Source organism: Chiloscyllium punctatum, chromosome 37 (assembly GCF_047496795.1).
Source record: "Chiloscyllium punctatum isolate Juve2018m chromosome 37, sChiPun1.3, whole genome shotgun sequence".
Classification (NCBI taxonomy): Eukaryota; Metazoa; Chordata; class Chondrichthyes; order Orectolobiformes; family Hemiscylliidae; genus Chiloscyllium; species Chiloscyllium punctatum.
This window is the reverse complement of record NC_092775.1, coordinates 48150296-48169925: the sequence shown is the minus strand read 5'-3', so window position 1 is coordinate 48169925 and position 19630 is coordinate 48150296. Positions and strand designations below refer to the sequence as shown.

General features: G+C 41.9%; 1 protein-coding gene across 2 annotated transcripts in view; it reads right to left on the bottom strand.

Annotated features, from left to right (window-relative positions):
- The window catches only part of LOC140463088 (microtubule-associated protein RP/EB family member 1-like), an 85486-nt gene that overhangs the window by 20109 nt on the left and 45747 nt on the right, over positions 1-19630 (bottom strand). For both annotated transcript variants that reach the window (XM_072556797.1, XM_072556798.1), the window contains exon 5: positions 4591-4709. In XM_072556797.1, the coding sequence (XP_072412898.1) occupies positions 4591-4709 (119 nt within the window). The remainder of the gene's footprint in view (positions 1-4590; positions 4710-19630) is intronic.

Sequence of the window (19630 nt, the reverse complement as noted above, 5' to 3'; positions counted from 1 at the left end):
GAAAAGGGCAGACAGGTTACAGTCAGGGGACAGAAAGGGCAGGCAGTGCAGGGCTCCCCTGTGGCCATTCCCCTCAACAATAAGTATACCATTTTGGGTACTGTTGGGGGGGGGGGGGGGAACTTACCAGGGGAAAGCAGTGGGGCACAGGGCTCTGGCACAGAGTTTGTCCCTGCTGCTTAGAAGGGAAGGGGGAAAGAGGAGCAGAGTAGTAGTCATTGGGGACTCCATAGTTAGAGGTACAGATAAGGAGGTTCTGTGGGGATGAGACACACTCACGGTTGGTGTGCTGCCTCCCAGGTGCCAGGGTTCGTGATGTCTCAGATCGTGTTTTTGTGATCCTTAAGGGGGCGGGGGAGCAGCCCCAAGTTGTGGCCCACATGGGCACCAATGACATAGGTAGGAAGAGAGATGTGGATTTAAGGCAAAAATTCAGGGAGCGAGGATGGAAGCTTAGAGCTAGGACGAAGAGAGTTGTTGCCTCTAGTTTGTTGCCTGTGCCACATGCTAGTGAGGCAAGGAATAGGGAGAGAGAGAAGTTGAACACGTGGCTACAGGGATGGTGCAGGGGAGGGTGGGTTTTGGATTCTTGGATAATTGGAGCTCTTTCTGGGGTGGGTGGGACCTCTACAAGCAGGATGGTCTTCATCTGAACCAGAGGGGTACTAATTTCCTTGGGGGGAGGGGGGGGGGATTCGCTAAGGCTATTGGGGTGGGTTTGAACCAGTCCAGCAGGGGGATGGGAACCAAATTTGTAGTTACAGTAGAGAAAAGGTTGAGAGTAGGGAGGCCCGAAATCAAGTTTCAGGCACGCAAGAGGGCATCAGCAAGCAAGACGTTAGTTTGAAGTGTGTCTACTTCAACGCCAGGAGCATTTGGAAAAAGGTGGGTGAACTTGCAGCATGGGACTTCGATGTTGTGGCCATTTCGGAGACATGGATAGAGCAGGGACGGGAATGGTTGTTGCAGGTTCCAGGATTTAGATGTTTCAGTAAGAACAGAGAAAATGGTAAAAGAGGGGGAGGTGTGGCATTGTTGGTCAAGGATAGTATTACAGTTGCAGAAAGGATGTTTGGGGACTCGTCAACTGAGGTAGTATGGGCTGAGTTTAGAAACAGGAAAGGAGAGGTCACACTGTTGGGAGTTTTCTAAAGGCCCAGAATAGTTCCAGAGATGTAGAGGAAAGGATAGCAAAGATGATTCTCGATAGGAGAGAGAGACAGACAGGGTAGTTGTCATGGGGGATTTTAACTTTCCAACTATTGACTGGGAACAAGTACCATAGATGGGTCAGTTTGTGTCCAGTGTGTGCAGGAGGGCTTCCTGAAAGTATGTTGACAGGCCAACAAGGTACTGGGTAATGAGCCTGGCCAGGTGTTAGACTTCGAAGTAGGTTAGCACTTTGGTGATAGCGATCACAATTCTATTATGCTTACTTTAGTGAGAGAAAGGGATAGGTGTATACCACTGGACAAGAGTTACAACTGGGGGAAAGGCAATTACGATGCAATTAGGCAAGATTTAGGAAGCATAGGATGGGGAAGGAAACTGCGGGGGATGGGCACATTAGAAATGTGGAGCTTATTCAAGGAAAAGGTCCTGTGTGTCCTAGATAAGTAGGTACCTGTCAGGCAGGGAGGAAGCTGTAGAGTGCGGGAGCCGTGGTTTACGAAGGAAGTGAATCGCTGGTCAAGAGGAAGAAGGTGGCTTATGTTAGGATGAGATGTGAAGGCTCAGTTAGGGCGCTTGAGGGTTACAAGGTAGCCAGGAAAGACCTAAAGAGAGCTCAGAAGATCCAGGAGGAGGCATGAAAAGTTGTTGGCGGATAGGATCAGGGTAAACCCTAAGGCATTCTATAGGAATTTAAGGAATAAAAGAATGATGAGAGTAAGATTAGGGCCAATCAAGGATAGAAGTGGGAAGTTGTGTGTGAAGTCAGAGGAGATAGGGGAAGAACTAAATGAATATTTTTCGACAGTATTCACTCTAGAAAACAACAATGTTGTCGAGGAGAATACTGAGATACAGGCTACTAGACTAGATGGGATTGAGGTTCACAATGAAGAGGTATTAGAAATCCTGCAGAGTGTGAACATAGATAAGTCCCCTGGGCCGGATGGGATTTATCCTAGGATCCTCTGGGAAGCCAGGGAGGAGATCACTGAGCCTTTGGCATTGATCGTTAAATCATCATTGTCTACAGGAATAGTGCCAGAAGACTGGAGGATCGCAAATATGGTTCCCCTGCTCAAGAAGGGGAGTACAGACAACCCTGGTAATTATAGACCAATGAGCCCTACTTCAGTTGTTGATGAAGTATTGGAAAAGGTTAGAAGGGATAGATGATTATAAATCCTAGATAAGAATAATTTGATTAGGGATAGTCAGCATGGTTTCGTGAAGGGTAGGTCGTGCCTCACAAACCTTATTGAATTCTTTGAGAAGGTGACCAAACAGGTAGATGAGAGTAAACCAGTTGATGTGGTGTATATGGATTTCAGCAAGGCATTTATAAAGTTCCCCACAGTAGGCTATTGTACAAAGTACGGAGGAATGGGATTGTGGGAGATACAGCAGTTTGGCTCAGTAATTGGCTTGCTGAAAGAAGACAGAGGGTGGTGGTTGATGGGAAATGTTCATCCTGGAGTCCAGTTACTAGTGGTGTACCACAAGGGTTGGTGATGGGTCCACTGCTGTTCGTCATTTTTATAAATGACCTGGATGAGGACGTAGAAGGGTGGGTTAGTAAATTTGCAGACGACACTAAGGTCGGTGGAGTTGTGGATAGTGACAAAGAATGTTGTAGGTTACAGAGACATAGATAAGCTGCAGAGCTGGGCTGAGAGGTGGCAAACGGAGTTTAATGCAGACAAGTGTGAGGTGGTTCACTTTGGTCGAAGTAACCGGAATGCAAAGTACTGGGCTAATGGTAAGATTCTTGATAGTGTAGATGAGCAGAGATATCTCGGTGTCCATATACACAGATCCTTGAAAGTTGCCACCCAGGTTGACAGGGTTGTTAAGATGGTATACAGTATTTTAGCTTTTATTAATAGAAGGATCGAGTTCCGGAACCACGAGGTTATGCTACAGCTGTACAAAACTCTGGTGCAGCCGCACTGGAGTATTGTGCACAGTTCTAGTCACCGCATTATGAGAAGGATATGGAAGCTTTGGAAAGGTTGCAGAGGAGATTTACTAGGATGCTCCCTGGTATGGAGGGAAGGTCTTATGAGGAAAAGCGGAGGGTCTTGAGGCTGTTTTCATTAGAGAGAAGAAGGTTGAGAGGTAACTGAATAGAGACACATAAGGGGTTAGACAGGGTGGACAGGGAAAGCCTTTTTCCAAGTATGGTGACGGTGAGCACGAGGGGGGGATAGCTTTAAATGGAGGGGTGATAGATATAGGACAGACGTCAGAGCTAGTTTCTTTACTCAGAGAGTAGTAAGGGTATAGAATGCTTTGCCGGCAATGGTAGTAGATTTGCCAACTTTAAGTCATCATTGGACAAACATATGGGCATACATGGAATAGTGTAGGTTAGATGGGCTTCAGATTGGTATGACAGGTCAGCGCAACATCGAAAGCCAAAAGGACCTGTATTGCGCTGTGAAGTTCTATAATGCAGTCAGTAACTGACCTTTTGACGCCCCAAAGCCTGCCCACCAATTACAAAGCACAAGTCAGGAGGAGTATAATGGAATATTCCCCACCTGCCTGCAAGAGTGTAGCTCCTACAACACATAAGAAACTTGACACCAAAGCAGCTCACTAAACCAGGAGCACATTCATTCCCTCCTTCACCACTGCTGCTCAGTAGCATAGAAAAGTTGTAAATGGTGCTGAATGTACAAGTATGTGTAAAATATAATAAAAACCAAATGCGACAGACAATTATATAGAAATTGCTACCTACAAGAGAATGATAAAATTAAGCATGTACTACAAAGTTTCACTTTGTAGCAAAAACATGAAATGTAATATATCACTCTTGTAGCAGCTAAGTAAGGAGACTTTTTTTTAAAAAGTAATTGCCCGAACAGGATTATTCAACATCTAAATGCAAGAGAACCATCCATGTTCAAAGCTGATATAGAATCTTAGATGGAACTCAAGACAGGTTCGATATCTTTCACATTCTTTGAAGTAGCATAAAATTGAATTGGATGAATATGTAGTGTCTGCTGATGTCATCTTGGTAAAGCTTTCAATATTGTAAAGTTAGTGAGAAATCAGTTTTCTTACAGTTGCGTCCTGTGCTTCAAATCCTGAATCCTTGTGCTCAGGTTCAAGAAAAATGAGATATCCACTCATGACATTTGAAAACAAAAACAAAATACTGCAGAAAGTCAGCAGGATTTGAACTGCGGTTCAGAAGAGGAGCTATATTGGACTCAAAATGTTCACTCTTTTTCTCAAAAGATATTGCCACACCTACTGACTTGCTCTAGCACTTTTTGTTTGTATTTCAGATTTCCAGCATCTGTAGTATTTCGCTGTTGAGAGGCAATTTAAATCAAATTAAATCATACCAATTAACTAAACCATACCAGTCACTTAAGAGTTATAAAAGGCAGAGATTTTAGTTACCTGTTGAGCTAGTTCTGCAACCTGTGCATCTCCATTTCCCACCATTGCAGCTCTTTTAGGTGCACCAGACACAGGTTTTGGAGTTGTAACTTTTGGTGTTGGATGTACTTTTTGAGTAACTGTAATATTTATAATCATATAGTTTAAAATAGTTACAATCAAAAATTGACATTGTTATTAAACTAATATTGACAATAAACGGTATTTCTTGCATCTCAGTAGTTGAGAGTTTTAAGCCCATAGCTACCAAATACTATGTATGGTTTTGACCAGGTTAATAAATGAAATACCACTATCATATTCTTTTTCCTTAAAAATTTGACAGCTGAGAACACTTGCCCTTGTATTGATACTCAAGGATATGGATATGAAGCACATTAGGTAATTACAATACAAGGGAGTTTTGAAGAGAAGTATATGCCTCAGATGGATCTCAGCTATGAAGCTGAAGTACAACTTCCTTTCCACCAACATAACTAATGAGCAGAGTTAAGCCTTTTAGATACTAATCAACAAAGTGCTTCATTAGCCTTACTTAGGAGTAATTTTAGCTGAGCTGCAAGATTTAGGACATTTCAGTGGCTATCATTTAAAAAGCTTGAACCTGGACAACCCATTCTCACAATCAACAGAAACGAGGAAGAAACCCAACTTCCTACAGGCAAAGTAATTTTGGTGAGTGATGGTGAACATAAAAGGCAAATTCACATTTACATTGTGATAATAAGTGCAGAAACAGTGCAGAGAAGGTAACCTTACCTCCAACTAATAAACCAAAACAAAATGCAACCGGTGACTGGAGTGGAGTTCAGCTAGCAACAAAATACAATTGCAATTCAGGCTCAACACTTTCGTTATACCTACCCAGGTATTCTAAATTTTCAGTTTTTCTTCAAACTATATTAAGGTGGTACAAGTTTAGATATCAAGTTTTAGGTTCATTTACAAGGATAACCAATGCTTTCATAACAGAAAGCTGTTTCAGGATATATGGTGGAACATCAATTATCCATTTTCAAGGAGTCAGAACTCTTAAAATTAGTGTGTTGCATATGGTTTCCCAGAGCATGAAATTTCATCAATAGCCCCCTAGTTGACATTTGCATTGAAAGCAGGTACAGAGGATTGTGAAGGTAGTGTTCTTTGGGCTGCAAAATTAAGGAGCTGGGGGTGTCTGCAAGAGCATTAAACATTGCACACTGGCATTTATTTATATTAACAAATGACAAATTCCATAACGCTTTCAAAATTTGCAGCAACTAGCTTTTTCATGGCTAGTCTTTTACCTCTATTCAATGGTTAATGGAGGTTCCACCATAATTATGTCATTGTGCAGAGCCTGGATATTTACTGCATAGTATTTTGATTTAGGCCTGAACTGCCTCTTTTCTTTCTCGAAAAATAATGTGAATAAACTTCCATCTGGTGTGCTAAGTAATCGCCAGGAAAGATTTACCAAATCCAAGACATGTGCTGAATTCCATGCTTACTTTCAAAACCAGTGTATATAGGGCATAAAGCAATTTTTTTTTCTTCTGCAAGTACTAAAAAATTGTACCAATATTTGGTCTTGTTAAATTTGTTACAGAGAATATTGATTTCATAGTCTTCCTCTCTGGTGCTGTAGTATTTAAAATTTCATCTGTAATTTACAGAGCAGATAATTATCCAATATGAATAGCAAGGCTGCCCACAAATCTACATCATATTCAAAATATGCCACTATTCTGTTCAAATGTTAAGCTTCTCCTCAATTCACTGGCACAAGGGAATGGATTCCAGTTACTTAAGTATGTCAGCCAAAACTGATATTAAACATAACAGGACTCTTCCACCATGCACTGAAACATTTCCAAAAAAATAATTCGCAATAAGATTCACTTATGAAGTTTGACTACATTCAAAAAGAGTTACTCATTTTTAAAAGTGAGAAAGATTTGAATGGTATTGATCCGCTGGTACATATGAAACTGTAAATAAAACAATAAACTGCACAAGATGGAAAAGCTGAATCTTCCACAACATTACAGGAATATTAACAAAACATTACCAACAAGATTTTTAAAAGGACAGTTCATTGCAAGAACTCCTTGTTTTAAAAAAAATATCAGAAGTCAAAATCCTCATGCAACTGAAAAATATATAGGTACAGCACAACCTCGATTATCCAAACATCAATAATCCAAATTTCAGATTATCCATACAAGATCTCAAGATCCTGTAAAAATGGTATTAGGCAACTTAGCATTCAGTTAGCAGCTAATAAATGCATGCATTGCTGCATAACCGAGAAATGTTCAATAACCGGCACGTAAATAACTGATCTACTGTAAATAAGCAGTAATCAGTTAAACGGCATTATGGTGTGCATTGCTGGAAAATTGAGAAATGTTCGGATAACCGACACTTAAATTACTGCTTGTTTATGATCAGATCGATTATCTGAACGATCAATTATCCAAAGGTACGTCCTGCCCATCTTATTCGGATAATCCAGATTCTAACGTAAACAGTAATTTATTTTTGAAATTATTCCTGTATATGCCTTCTCCATTATGTAACTTATGTCCCCTCCAACACAATGCAATGAGGTACAGATCCCATTTAAAATAAGAAATTGTAGATGTTTTTATTAAGGATTCAAAATACACTTTAAACTGCCTTAGATGCTTCCCATCGAAATTGGTTTCCTCGTCTTCAATAAAGAATGAGTACAGCCACAAAGTCAAATCTATAAAACCAGAGACAAAATCTATTAACTTGCAGAATGTGACACCTAGTGGCAAAACACATCATTTTCAATAGGAGACACAATTATAGCTAGAACAACTTTCAACAAGTTATACTCAACTTGTATTCTGTACATTTTAAAAGATCACAGCAACTTGCAGTTTGACGTGAACTACAAGTTTCACACAAGTTGTAAATGTACTAATATTTGAAACATGGATGTTTTGTAGAAATCAAGTTAAAAAGGCTCAGTACACAAATATGAAAGTGATACATATTTCCTGCACATTAATTACAACTTTCATTTATAACTTGAGATTTTAATAAAGTTAAAAACATTCTTAGGCACTTCAGAAGTGTTACCCATAAAACCTACAGTGTTCTACAATTAGGAATTCTGATAGGTCACTAAAGCTTTGTCAAAGAGTTCAGTTTAAGGAATGTCTTGAGGAGGAGAAACAGGGAAGCAGATAGGATAAAGTATAAGCAACCAAAAACATGGTCAATGTAGAACAATAAAAATGTCAACACTCAAAACTGCAGCAAAACAGACAAGGCTGGAAACTACAGAGATAAAAGGATTCTAGTCCATGGAGAAAAATGAATAAGATAATTTTTTGAAATGAGATGTTTTCAGTTTGGGGCCATTAGAGACTAATGGAGAATAGAGATAACAGGTGAACAGGAATTAGGGTGAGTAAAGGGACGGATATCAAGTGTTTGGTAAGTAATTCTTTTTAAAAATTACATTCATTGAGCAAAAACAAAAATATTAAAGTATATTGATGAATTGTTAAAACTTAAATGTTTTGCTGTCACATCAAGTCAATGACTTGCAACTGAACAGCTAAATACAATCACTAATGTAATGTAACAGTCAATTTATTTTACTTCACAGCAGTCAAGTGCATAAGTGAGAGTGATCTTGCAAGACTAGATAAATAGAATTAAGTCTAGGCATTAGATTTACTGTACCAAGTATTAATTGTGGCTCCACATATTTCTTACCTGAATCACTCTAGGCTTAACTACAAATACCAAGACCATCACTCCAGTAAGTAATGCAGGAGTGCTGTATTGTTGCTGGTGTCAACTTTTAGATGAATGTTAAACTGAAGCCCCATCTATTTGCTTGGGTGAATGTAAAAATCCCATTTCACTATTTTGAAGAACAGCAGGGGAGTTATCCCCAGTGCTCTGAAAAATATTTCTCGCTGAATCAATATCTAAGAGTATCCAATCATTACCTTACTGTTCTTTGAGAAACAAATAACAAACAACTCTGGGTACAAATTACTCATACTTTCTCCCTAGATTACAATGGTAACTGCTGTCGATTGCACTTCATGGATTGTAAAGACATACAATGACTGCAAAAAGCACTATGTGAATCTCACTTGCCCATGCAGAACTAAGTCCTACCTTGAGTAAATGCTGCAGTAGTATTTTGAAGAGTATATGAATTTTGAACCTGATGTCCTCAACCTTTAATGCTCTACCAACACCATTAGAAGAGAATACCTAGTTCATTTTAACGAAAGTGCATACCAATAAGCTGCTATATTTCCTATGTCATAATGGCGAACAACATTTCAGAAGTGTTTATTTAGCCAGAATCTCAGGATATCCTGAGATTGTGCAAGGTACTACACAAGTCAGTCCACAGAAATGGTTGCGTGTGTAGAAAACCTCTTGAAACTATAAATTCTTTCTGTGAGCCTTGTCTAACTTCAAGGAGGTAAGTTTAATAATCTAAAGGAAAACATGATCATTCCAGAAATGTGGTTGAACATAGAATATTACAGTGCAGTACAGGCCCTTTGGCCCTCTATATTGCACTGACCTGTGAAACCAATCTGAAACCCATCTAATCTACACTGTTCCATTTTCGTCCATATACCTATACAATGACCATTTAAATGCCCATGAAAGTTGGCGAGTCTACAAAAGTTGCAGACAGTGCGTTCTATGTCCGCACAACTGAGTAAAACAACTACCTGACACTTGTCCTGTATCTATTACCTCTCAATTTGAAGCTATGCCCCCTTGTGCTAGCCATCACCATTCTCGGAAAAAGACTCTCACTGTCCACCCGATCTAACCTTCTGATGATCTTATGTCTCAATTAAGTCACCTCCCAATCTCCTCCTCTCTAACGAAAACAGCCTCAAGTCTTCAGCCTTTCCTCATAAGACCTTCCTGCCATACCAGGCAACATACTAGTAAATCTCCTCTGAACCATTTCCAAAGCTTCCACATCCTTCTTATAATACAATGATCAGATCTGCACGCAACACTCCAAGTACGGTCGCACTAGAGTTTTGTACAGTTGCAGCACGATCTCATGGCTCCAAAACACAATCCTTCTACTAATAAAAGCTAACACAACGCATGCCTTTAAGAGCCCTATCAACCTGGGTGGCAACTTTGAGGGATCAATGTACATGGACACCGAAATCTCTCTGCTCATCTACACTACGAAGAGTCTTATCATTAGCCCAGTACTCTGCATTCCTGTTACTCCTTCCAAAATGAATCACCTCACATTTTTTCTGCATTAAACTCCATTTGCCATCTCTCAGCCCAGCTCTGCTGCTTATCTATGTCCTTCTGTAACCTAAAACATCCTTCGGCACGATCCACAACTGTACTGACCTTAGTCTTGTCACAAATTTACTAACCCATCCTTCTATGCTCTCATCCACGTCGTTTATAAAAATAGCAGTGGACCCAAAACAGATCCTTGCAGCCTCAACTCCAGGATGAACATTTCCCATCAACCACCACCCTCTGTCTTCTTTCAGCTATCCAATTTCTGATCCAAACCACTACATCACTCTCAACCTCATGCCTCCGTATTTTGTGCAGTAGCCTACCATGGAGAACCTTATCAAATGCCTTACTGAAATCCACATACACCACATTAACTGCTCTATCCTCATCCACCTATTTGGTTATCTTCTCAAAGAACTCTAAGGTTTGTGAGGCACGACCTACCCTTCACAAACAGCGTTGACTATCCCTAATCAGCTTATTCCTATCGAGAGGATTATAATTCCCCTCTCTCATAACTTTTAACACTTTACCCACAAGTGAAGTAAGACTCACTGGTCTATAATTACCAGGGTTGTCTCTACCCTGCTTCCTGAACAAGGGAACAACATTTGCTGTCCTCCAGTCTTCTGGTGCTATTCTTGTTTGATTGCAAAATAAATCCAAGTATCTAATGAAAGATGTATAACAATTTGATGGATAATCTTGAAGAACCATTGGCAAACATCAAGTATATAAATATGGTGAAGAATAAATCAGATCACTGGAAGGAGATAAATTTAAATTAACTTGGGTATAGCATAAAATGATCACCTAAGCTATATAAAAGTCTGTTCAGCATGTAATTGGTTTTGTAAATACTTTAAATGCATCACAAGAACAAGAGCAAAGTAACTCTCCAGTGGTTACAGTCATACCTGACACATAGGAAGATGGTCGTGGTTGTTGAAGGTCAGTCTTCTCAGCTCCAGGACATCGTTGCAGGGATTCCTCAAGGAAGTGTCTAGGCCCAACTTTCTTCAGCTGCTTCATCAATGACCTGCCCTCCAAAAAGTTCAGAATTGGGGATATTCGCTGATGATTGCACAAAGTTGAGTAACACTTGCGACTCCACAGACACTGAAGCAGTCCGCAACCAAATGCAAAAAGATCTGGACAACATCCAGCCTTGGGCTGACAAGTGGCAAGTAACATTTGCTCCACAAATGCCAGGCTGTGACCATCACTAACAAGAGACAATCTAACCACTGCCCCTTGACATTCAATGTTGTTACCATCACTAAATCCCTCACTATCAACAACCTGGAGTTATCACTTATCAAATTCAACCAATAAATGCAGTGGCGACAAGAGCAGGTCACAGGCTAGGAATTCTGTAGCGAGTAACTCACCTCCTGACTCTCCAAAACCTGTCCACAATCTATAAGGCATAAGTCAGGAGTGTGATGGAATATCCCCCACTTGCCTGAATGAATGCAGCCCTAACAACACCAAGAAGCTTGACACCATCCAGGTCAAAGCAGTCTACTTGATTGGCACCACATCCACTCCCTACACCAGAAGTGATTACTATCTACAAGATGCATTGCAGAAATTCACCAAAGATCCTCTGACAGCACCTCCCAAACAGACGACCATTGCTCCTTTAAAGTGGTGTCACAGGTAGATAGGATAATGAAGGAGCCGTTAGATATGCTTTCCTTTATTGGTCAGAGTATTGAGTACATGAGTTGGGAGGTCATGTTGCGGCTATACAGGACATTGGTTAGGCCACTGTAATATTGTGTGCAATTCTGGTCTCCTTCCTATCGGAAAGATGTTGTGAAACTTGAAAGGATTCAGAAAAGATTTACAAGGATGTTGCCAGGGTTGGAGGATCTTAGCTATAGGGAGAGGTTGAATAGGCTAGGGCTGTTTTTGGAACATCGGAGGTGGAGGGGTGACGTTATAGGAGGTTTATAAAATCACAAGGGACATGCTTCCCTGGGGTGGGGGGAGTCCAGAACTAGAGGGTATAGGTTTAGGGTGAGAGGGGGGACATATAAAAGAGACCTAAGGGGCAACTGTTTCACTCAGGAGGATGGTACGTGCATGGAATGAGCTGCCAGAGGAAGTGCTGGAGGCTGGTACAATTGCAACATTTAAAAAGGCATTTGGATGAGTATATGAATAGGAAGGGCTCGGAGGGATATGGGCCAGGTGCTGGCAGGTGGGTCTAGATTGGGTTGGGATATCTGGTCAACATGGACGAGTTGTTTCTGTGCTGTATATCTCTACAACTCTATGACCACTTCCATCTCAAAGGATAAGGGCAGCAGATATATGGGAACAGCACAGCTTTCAAGTTCTCGTCTAAGCCACTTACCATCCTGACTTGGAAATATATCACCATTCCTTCACTGTTGCTGGGTCAAAATCCTGGAATTTCTTCCCTAATGGCATTGTGGGTCAACCCACAGCAGGTGGACTGCAGCGGTTCAAGGCGGCAGCTCACCACCATCTTCTCATGGTCAACTAGGGATGGGCAATAATAAAAAAAATGCTGGCCAGCCTACGACATCCACATCCCACAAAATGAATAGAAAAAAACCCAGGCAGTATAGGATACATGCGTTGCTAATGCATTCTTGTTTGGGGAAATCGCCTGCCCATTAAGCTGGCATAATCAAGCCCAATGGAATTTAAAAAGGGTGAAAAACCTGTTCCCATAAAAAATGGCAAACCTCACTGAAGTGTTACTGCTAAGATGCTCCTCTTCAAATATCAGAAAACTTATCTTAAATAAAGAAAGCATTTTATAAGTCAGAAGAGTAGGAAGAAATTATTATTCCTAGTAAAAACTAATTTACATCTCTATTTTACAAACAAAATCATTAGCGATAATAGTTTGAAACTATACCATAATAGCAAAAGGTGCAGAGTTGTTCCGTCAAGGTTTCCAAATGATCCCGCAGCAGGTCCATTGCTTTCAAATAGAACTGGCATTTCACAGCAGCTTTAGAGCCAATCTAATGCCACCTAACCTCTTTATAAAAAAAACCTTAAATATACTAAACTGCATTGATTGCCATCAGTTAATAAAGTCTGACAAGATGCTCAACTTTACTGCAAGGGTGGACAAAATGACCATGTGGCTGAAACACATGCAAAGAAGCTTATTCATCTGATGCTTGTGGGTTATTCATATCGATTATCATCACTATTTACCTGCAGAAAAGCTTCCAAAGATAGATCTAACAAATTGATCATTAATTACAATTCAAATGAAACTTCTAACAATTCTACTGACTCCATCGATCATGTCCAAAATTCCACCAATGCACCGTCAGGAAGATGGTAGTTGAAAGTTTAGGTGTATTTAATTAAAAACTCAAAAAAGATACTTGGAATACATTGACCAAATACCCAAATCAAATAAATGAAACAGCAATGAATATGATCAATTGCATTTGTTTATTCAAAACGTTATCTTCAACAATATGAAGCAGGGGGAATCCAAGATCACGCTGCAAAGCTCCACACCACAGCGAAAGCAGGACGAAGTTTTAAAGAGTCCTACCCAGATCAGTGTGATATCCTTGGACTCTGAAAAGGTTGTGGAGTCCTAGGAAACTGTCAGAGAGCAACTTACCTCAGTTTCACCATCTAGGGATGCCGAAGAAGGCAGGCAGAGCCTGCGGCCCGGCCTGCAAGATCCTCGGACTCTATGTCCTACCAGGTCTCACAAGATGTTGGGCAAGCAGATAGAGGAGAAGCTGGCCCCGATCTCTATCATGCTTCAGAAGCATGAACACAATGTGAAGAGCTGGGAGACCTGGAGAAAAGGACTGATGAGGTAGAACGCAGGGTCACAGTGGTGGAAGCTGATACTGATTCCTCCATGGATAGGATCCAGGCCCTTGAGACACAGGTACGTAATTTGCTTGTCTAGGTTGATGACCTCGAGAACAGAGGCAGGAGAAAAAATATTCAGATCATCAGGCTGCCCAAAAGGTAAGAAAAGTGAGCGACTGGTAGAATTTATTCAGGACTGGTTGCTGAAATTCCTTAACTTGGAGGCTGGAATGAGGAGGTTGAACATTGAGGGGGCTCACCGGGTCACTGCATGGAGGTCAAATTTGGACCAACGTCCTTGTCCTGGTTTCATCACTACAGAGATAAGGAGAGAATCATGGAAGCTTCCAGAATACATGGGAAGGATCCTAAGGCCCTAGTTTACAAGGGCTCTCAGATCACATTCTTCCAGGAATTCAGTGGTGGTGATCCGGAAAAGACAATCCTATGACAGCATCCAGAAAAGACTGAGGGAGCTAGGGATCCAGTACTCTGAGGTATCCCGCAGTGCTTCGGATCATCTTAGATGGATCTGTATACCACTTTAACACAGAGAAGGCAAGAGACTTTGTGGACAAATTAACTTAATCTGAACAATTTAGTATGTACAAATAGTAGTGTTGTTTGGGTATGTTTGGTGGGGGGGGGAACCAGGACAATTGCTGCTTTATTTGTTGGTTTGTTTTTTGTTTTTTTTTTGTACATAGTCTTTGATAGCTTTGTAGGTTTGTTAACTGTGGTGGTTTTAGTTTATGTAGATTTTATGTTCGAAGTATCTTGCAACACTAAGGCTGAGCGATTTGGAATTCAAGTTCACCTTCGCTGGAGAAGGTTATGGCTAATGACTTGATTACATGGTGTACCTAGAACACTCACCAATTAGGAGGAAAAAAGGTATTTTTGAGTCTTAGAAAGGAGAAGGTGGCTATTGATTTGTTACAGGAGACACACTTGGATGATAGGGAGCATCTGAAATCAGAATGGCTTTGATCAGGTTTACCTTTCATCTTTTAATACCAGAAGTAGTGGAGTGGCTATATTGGTCAGGAGGAATCTCCCATTTAAGTTACTAGAGTGTGTTAAAGACACACATGGGAGGTTTCTAATCCTCAAAGCCCTGATAAATGGGGAAGAATATGCTGTGTTAAATGTTTACTGCCCTCCGCCCCATCCCCTCAAATTTTTGGTAAATGCGTTCTCCAAATTGAACAGTCTCGAGTCCCGGCATATCATTAGAGGGGGAGATTTTAACTGCCTTATGGATCCCATGGTAGACAGTTTGCCCAAAGGTCCCCCCGATACCCTCTGTACAAACTAAACAATTAGTTGAGCTGTGTGTGAAGTTAGGGTTGGAGGGTGTCTGGAGGAGTCTCCACCCGACAGGCAGGGATTTTACAGTTGTTTTTCCCAATTCACACTCCCGCCCCACCACCCTCCCTCTCCCCCGCCCCACCACCCTCCCTCCCCCTCCCCCACCACCCTCCCTCCCCACGCCCCCCCCCCCCCCCCCCACCCTGACACCCTCCCTCTGCACACACACCCCCTCCCCTCCTCCCCATGGCAACCCTGGACTTGGTGGCATCTTGTACACTTCGTGTAATATTACACAATCTCTGATCATGCTCCAGTGTACCTGTTAAGATTAAGGATTCAAAGTTTGGTAGAAGATTTGTAGCTCGGGTGCTAGTTGTTGTGGTTCTGTTCACCGAGCTGGGAATTTGTCTTGCAAACGTTTCGCCCCCTGTCTAGGTGACATCCTCAGTGCTTGGGAGCCTCCTGTGAAGCGCTTCTGTGCTGTTTCCTCCAGCATTTATAGTGGCCTGTCTCTCTGCCGCTTCCAGTTGTCAGTTCGAGCTGTCCACTGTAGTGGCCGGTATATTGGATCCAGGTCGATGTGTTTGTTGATAGAGTCTGTGGAAGAGTGTCAACAAACACATCGACCTGGACCCAACATACCGGCCACTACAGTGGACAGCTCGAACTGACAACCGGAAGCAGCAGAGACAGGCCACTATAAATGCTGGAGGAAACAGCACAGAAGCGCTTCACAGGAAGCTCCCAAGCACTGAGGATGTCACCTAGACAGGGTCGAAACGTTTGCAAGACAAATTCCCAGCTCGGCGAACAGAACCACAACAAGATTAAGGATGCTATAGTGGGCCTAAGGCACTGGTGAATGGATCCCTTTATCCTTAGGATAAGAAGTTTGTGGAGTACTTCTAAGGAATTCTAGACATTAATTCAGGTTCAGTTAATAGCCAGTCTGTCCTTTGGGAAACTGCCAAAGCTTATGCCAGAGGGTTAGTTATCCCGTACTATGCCAGCAGGAAGCAGAAGGGCGAGCAACAACATGTTCTTGAACACAGTTGAAGGCAGTCGAGAAGGCTTACTTTGACAGGCCCTTGTTTGCCAAGCCACAGAGGATTATGGCACTGTGGACTGCATTGAATTCTGTGCTCACAAAGACAGCAAAGAAAGAGCTTACTTTCGCAAAACAAAGGTTGTAGGAGTATGGTGACAAACCTAGCTTATCGCGCCAGAAAAATACAGTGCCCCTCAAGCCATTACACCAATTAGGGAAGTGTCTGGAAACCTAACATATGATTCCAAAAAGATTAATGCCAGCATTCCAGAGATTTTACTCTGAATTATACCAATCTCAGGGTTGTGAGGAGGGGCAGGCCAAGATGGAGCCCTTTTTCAAGGATTTGGAGCCCTGACTGTGATCCCCAGAGTCCTTTCTCAATGCCCTCTTATCAGAGCAAGAGGTGCAGGAGGCTGTGAAAAAGCTTCAGAGTGGAAAGGCGCCTGGTCCTGATGGGCTTCCCAACGAATTCTATAAGGAATTTATAAGCTTGCTGTCAGGCCTGACGCTCAACATGTTCGCCTCCCACCATCTCTAAGAGAGGCCAATATTTCAGTTATTCTTAAAAAAAAGGGAACATCCTAGAGTACTGTGCTTCTTACAGGCCCATTTCATTCTTAAATGTGGACTTTAAAATCCTCTCTAAGACTCTTGCATTAAGGCTGGAAACTGTTACCTTCTATTGTTAAAGAGGACTAGATGGGCTTCATAAAGGGCTGCATTTCCTCCAAAACTGCTTCAAGGCTGCTTAATGTAATTCAAGCATGTCAACAACAGTCAATACAGGGACTGGGGATTTCTCCAGATGCAGGGAAGGCATTTGACTGAGTTGAGTGGCTGTACCTTTTCTATACTCTGGAGCGGTTTAGCTTGGGTGAAGCCTTTATAAGATGGGTAAAGGTTCTCTATAGTGACCCTCTCACTATGGTCATCACCAATGGGGTACAATCAAGCAATTTTAGCACTTTTAGGGGCAGCCTACAGTGCTGATCCCTTCCGCCATTGCTTTTTGCATTGGTGATTGAACTGTTGGCGGAGGCCATTCATAGGGATCCTAATATATTGGCTCCAGAAGTGGGGTCAAAATTCCATGTCTCATTGTACATGGATGATGTCCTCATTTTTTGTCAAATCCAGCAGCTTCAGTGCCTCGCCTGATACAATGAATCAGCTTGTTTGGCACCTTTTTAGGTTCAAGATTAATTTTGCAAAATTAGAGACTGTGTGTATGGGTGGTTTTACAAAGGTGCTAGATCTTGAAAGATCGGGGAGGGGGGGGGGTATGTATTTGGGCATATTCATTACTCCAGTTCTTGATCAGTTGTTTAAAGCTAATTTTGTTCAATTATTCACAAAATCAAACAAGAACTTCAAAGATGGGAGGCGCTTCTGGTCTCAGTCAGGTTGGATAGTTCTTATTAAGATGAATATTCTCCATTTACTGTGCCCCATACAGATGCTCCCTCTGATTTTCGATAAGCAAACATTCAGGAGACTGAATGGCTCTTATTTGACATCATAAGTGGCCCCTTATTAAAGTAGCTAAACTGAAATAGCCTCACAGACTGGGGGTGAGGGATTGGCTCACCCGGACTTTAAAAACTAAACTCGCTTTTATCTGACATGAGCGACTGGCTTGTGGAGACCCTATTTCAATATGGTTAGATATCGAAATCTCTCAGGCAAACTGCCCCCTTACTAGTTTGCTGTTTTTGGACAAAATGAGGATAGTTAAGGAATATTGCCAGAACCCAATATTTATCAATACTGCAAAAGCATGGAGGGCAATTCGGCAGAGGAAAGGCAATATTGGCAAAACAGCTTTTCTTACATCTATAGTGAGTATACCATATTTTCAACCAGGGATGATGGTTTCAAGATTCAAACATTGGGTGGCTAGGGATGTGTCTTGCATAGGTGATTTGTTGATGGAGACACAATGTCGTCTTTTGATCAGGCAGCGCAGAAATGCGAACTATCTAGCAGGAACCTCTTGTTTTTTTTCCCCAAGTTAAGGAGTTTATTCAAAGAAAGCCTACACTTCTGACAGATCCCTACAAATCTGACAGAGAGAGAAGGGTGCTCAGTGCTAAGAGTGCACTTTCAGTCAGCACTTTATATCATCAATTGAGGACGGTCCCTCAAATGAGTTCGATCAACTTTGCAGGGTGTGGCATTGAGGGCTGCTCAGAAGCATGGGAAGATATTTGGGAAAATGCAAAGAGATATCAATTTGCAATAGGACCCATGCTTTACAGGTGAAGATCCACTAGGCTCTGGATCGTTTGTCAAAGTTTCAACCAAGGATATCTTCAATATGCCCCAAGTGTAAAGTTAATACGGGCACTCTTATCCATCGTCTCTGGTCCTGTAGTAGACACTGTGGCAGGTACAATGATGGGGATTTTGGGTGCAAGGGTGTAGAAGGACATGATCTCTCTTTTTCTTGGCCTGCCCAGTGTGTACCCTAGAGATGCGCCTAAGAAAAAAGCCTTTTCAACATCCTCGCTTTCTGAGCAAGAAAGAATATCTTGTTAGGTTGGGTGTCTGAAAATCCCCAGGCCTGTCGGGTTGGTGTAATATTGTTATGGAGCATATCCCCTTGGATTTTCTTACAAGTATGGTACACCACAAAACAGACAAGGCAGCCCCATTTTGGACTACCTGGACACAGATTTGTCCGCCACACTAGTAAGGGCTTTTATATAGCCATACTGGCATTTATCCTAGGATTCTCTGGGAAGCAAGGGAGGAGATTGCAGAGCCATTTGCCTTGATTTTTGTGTCCTCTTTGTCGACAGGAATAGTGCCAGAGGACTGGAGGCTAGCAAACGTGGTTCCCTTGTTCAAGAAGGGGAGTAGGGATAATCCTAGTAACTATAGGCCAGTGAGTCTCACTTCTGTTGTGGGCAAAGTCTTAGAGAGAATCGTAAGGGATAGGATTTATGCACATCTGGATAAGAATAATGTGATCAAGGATAGTCAGCATGGTTTTGTGAAGGGCAGGTCGTGCCTCACAAACCTTATTGAATTCTTTGAGAAGGTGACTAAGGAGGTAGATGAGGGGAAAGCGGTAGATGTGGTATATATGGATTTTAGTAAGGCGTTTGATAAGGTCCCCCATGGTAGGCTACTGCAGAAAATACAGAGATATGGCATTGAGGGTGAGTTGGAGGTTTGGATTAGGAATTGGCTCTCTGGAAGAAGACAGAGGGTAGTAGTTGATGGCAAAGGTTCATCTTGGAGTGCCGTCACTAGCGGTGTTCCGCAAGGATCTGTTTTGGGACCATTGCTGTTTGTCATTTTTATAAATGACCTGGAGGAAGGGTTAGAAGGTTGGGTGAGCAAGTTTGCGGATGATACGAAAGTCGGAGGAGTTGTAGACAGTGAGGAAGGATATGGCAGGTTACAGCGGGATATAGAGAAGCTGCAGAGCGGGGCAGAAAGGTGGCAAATGGAGTTCAATGTAGCTAAGTGTGAAGTGATTCACTTTGGTAAGAGTAATAAAAAGATGGATTACTGGGCTAATGGTAGACTACTTGGTAGTGTGGAAGAGCA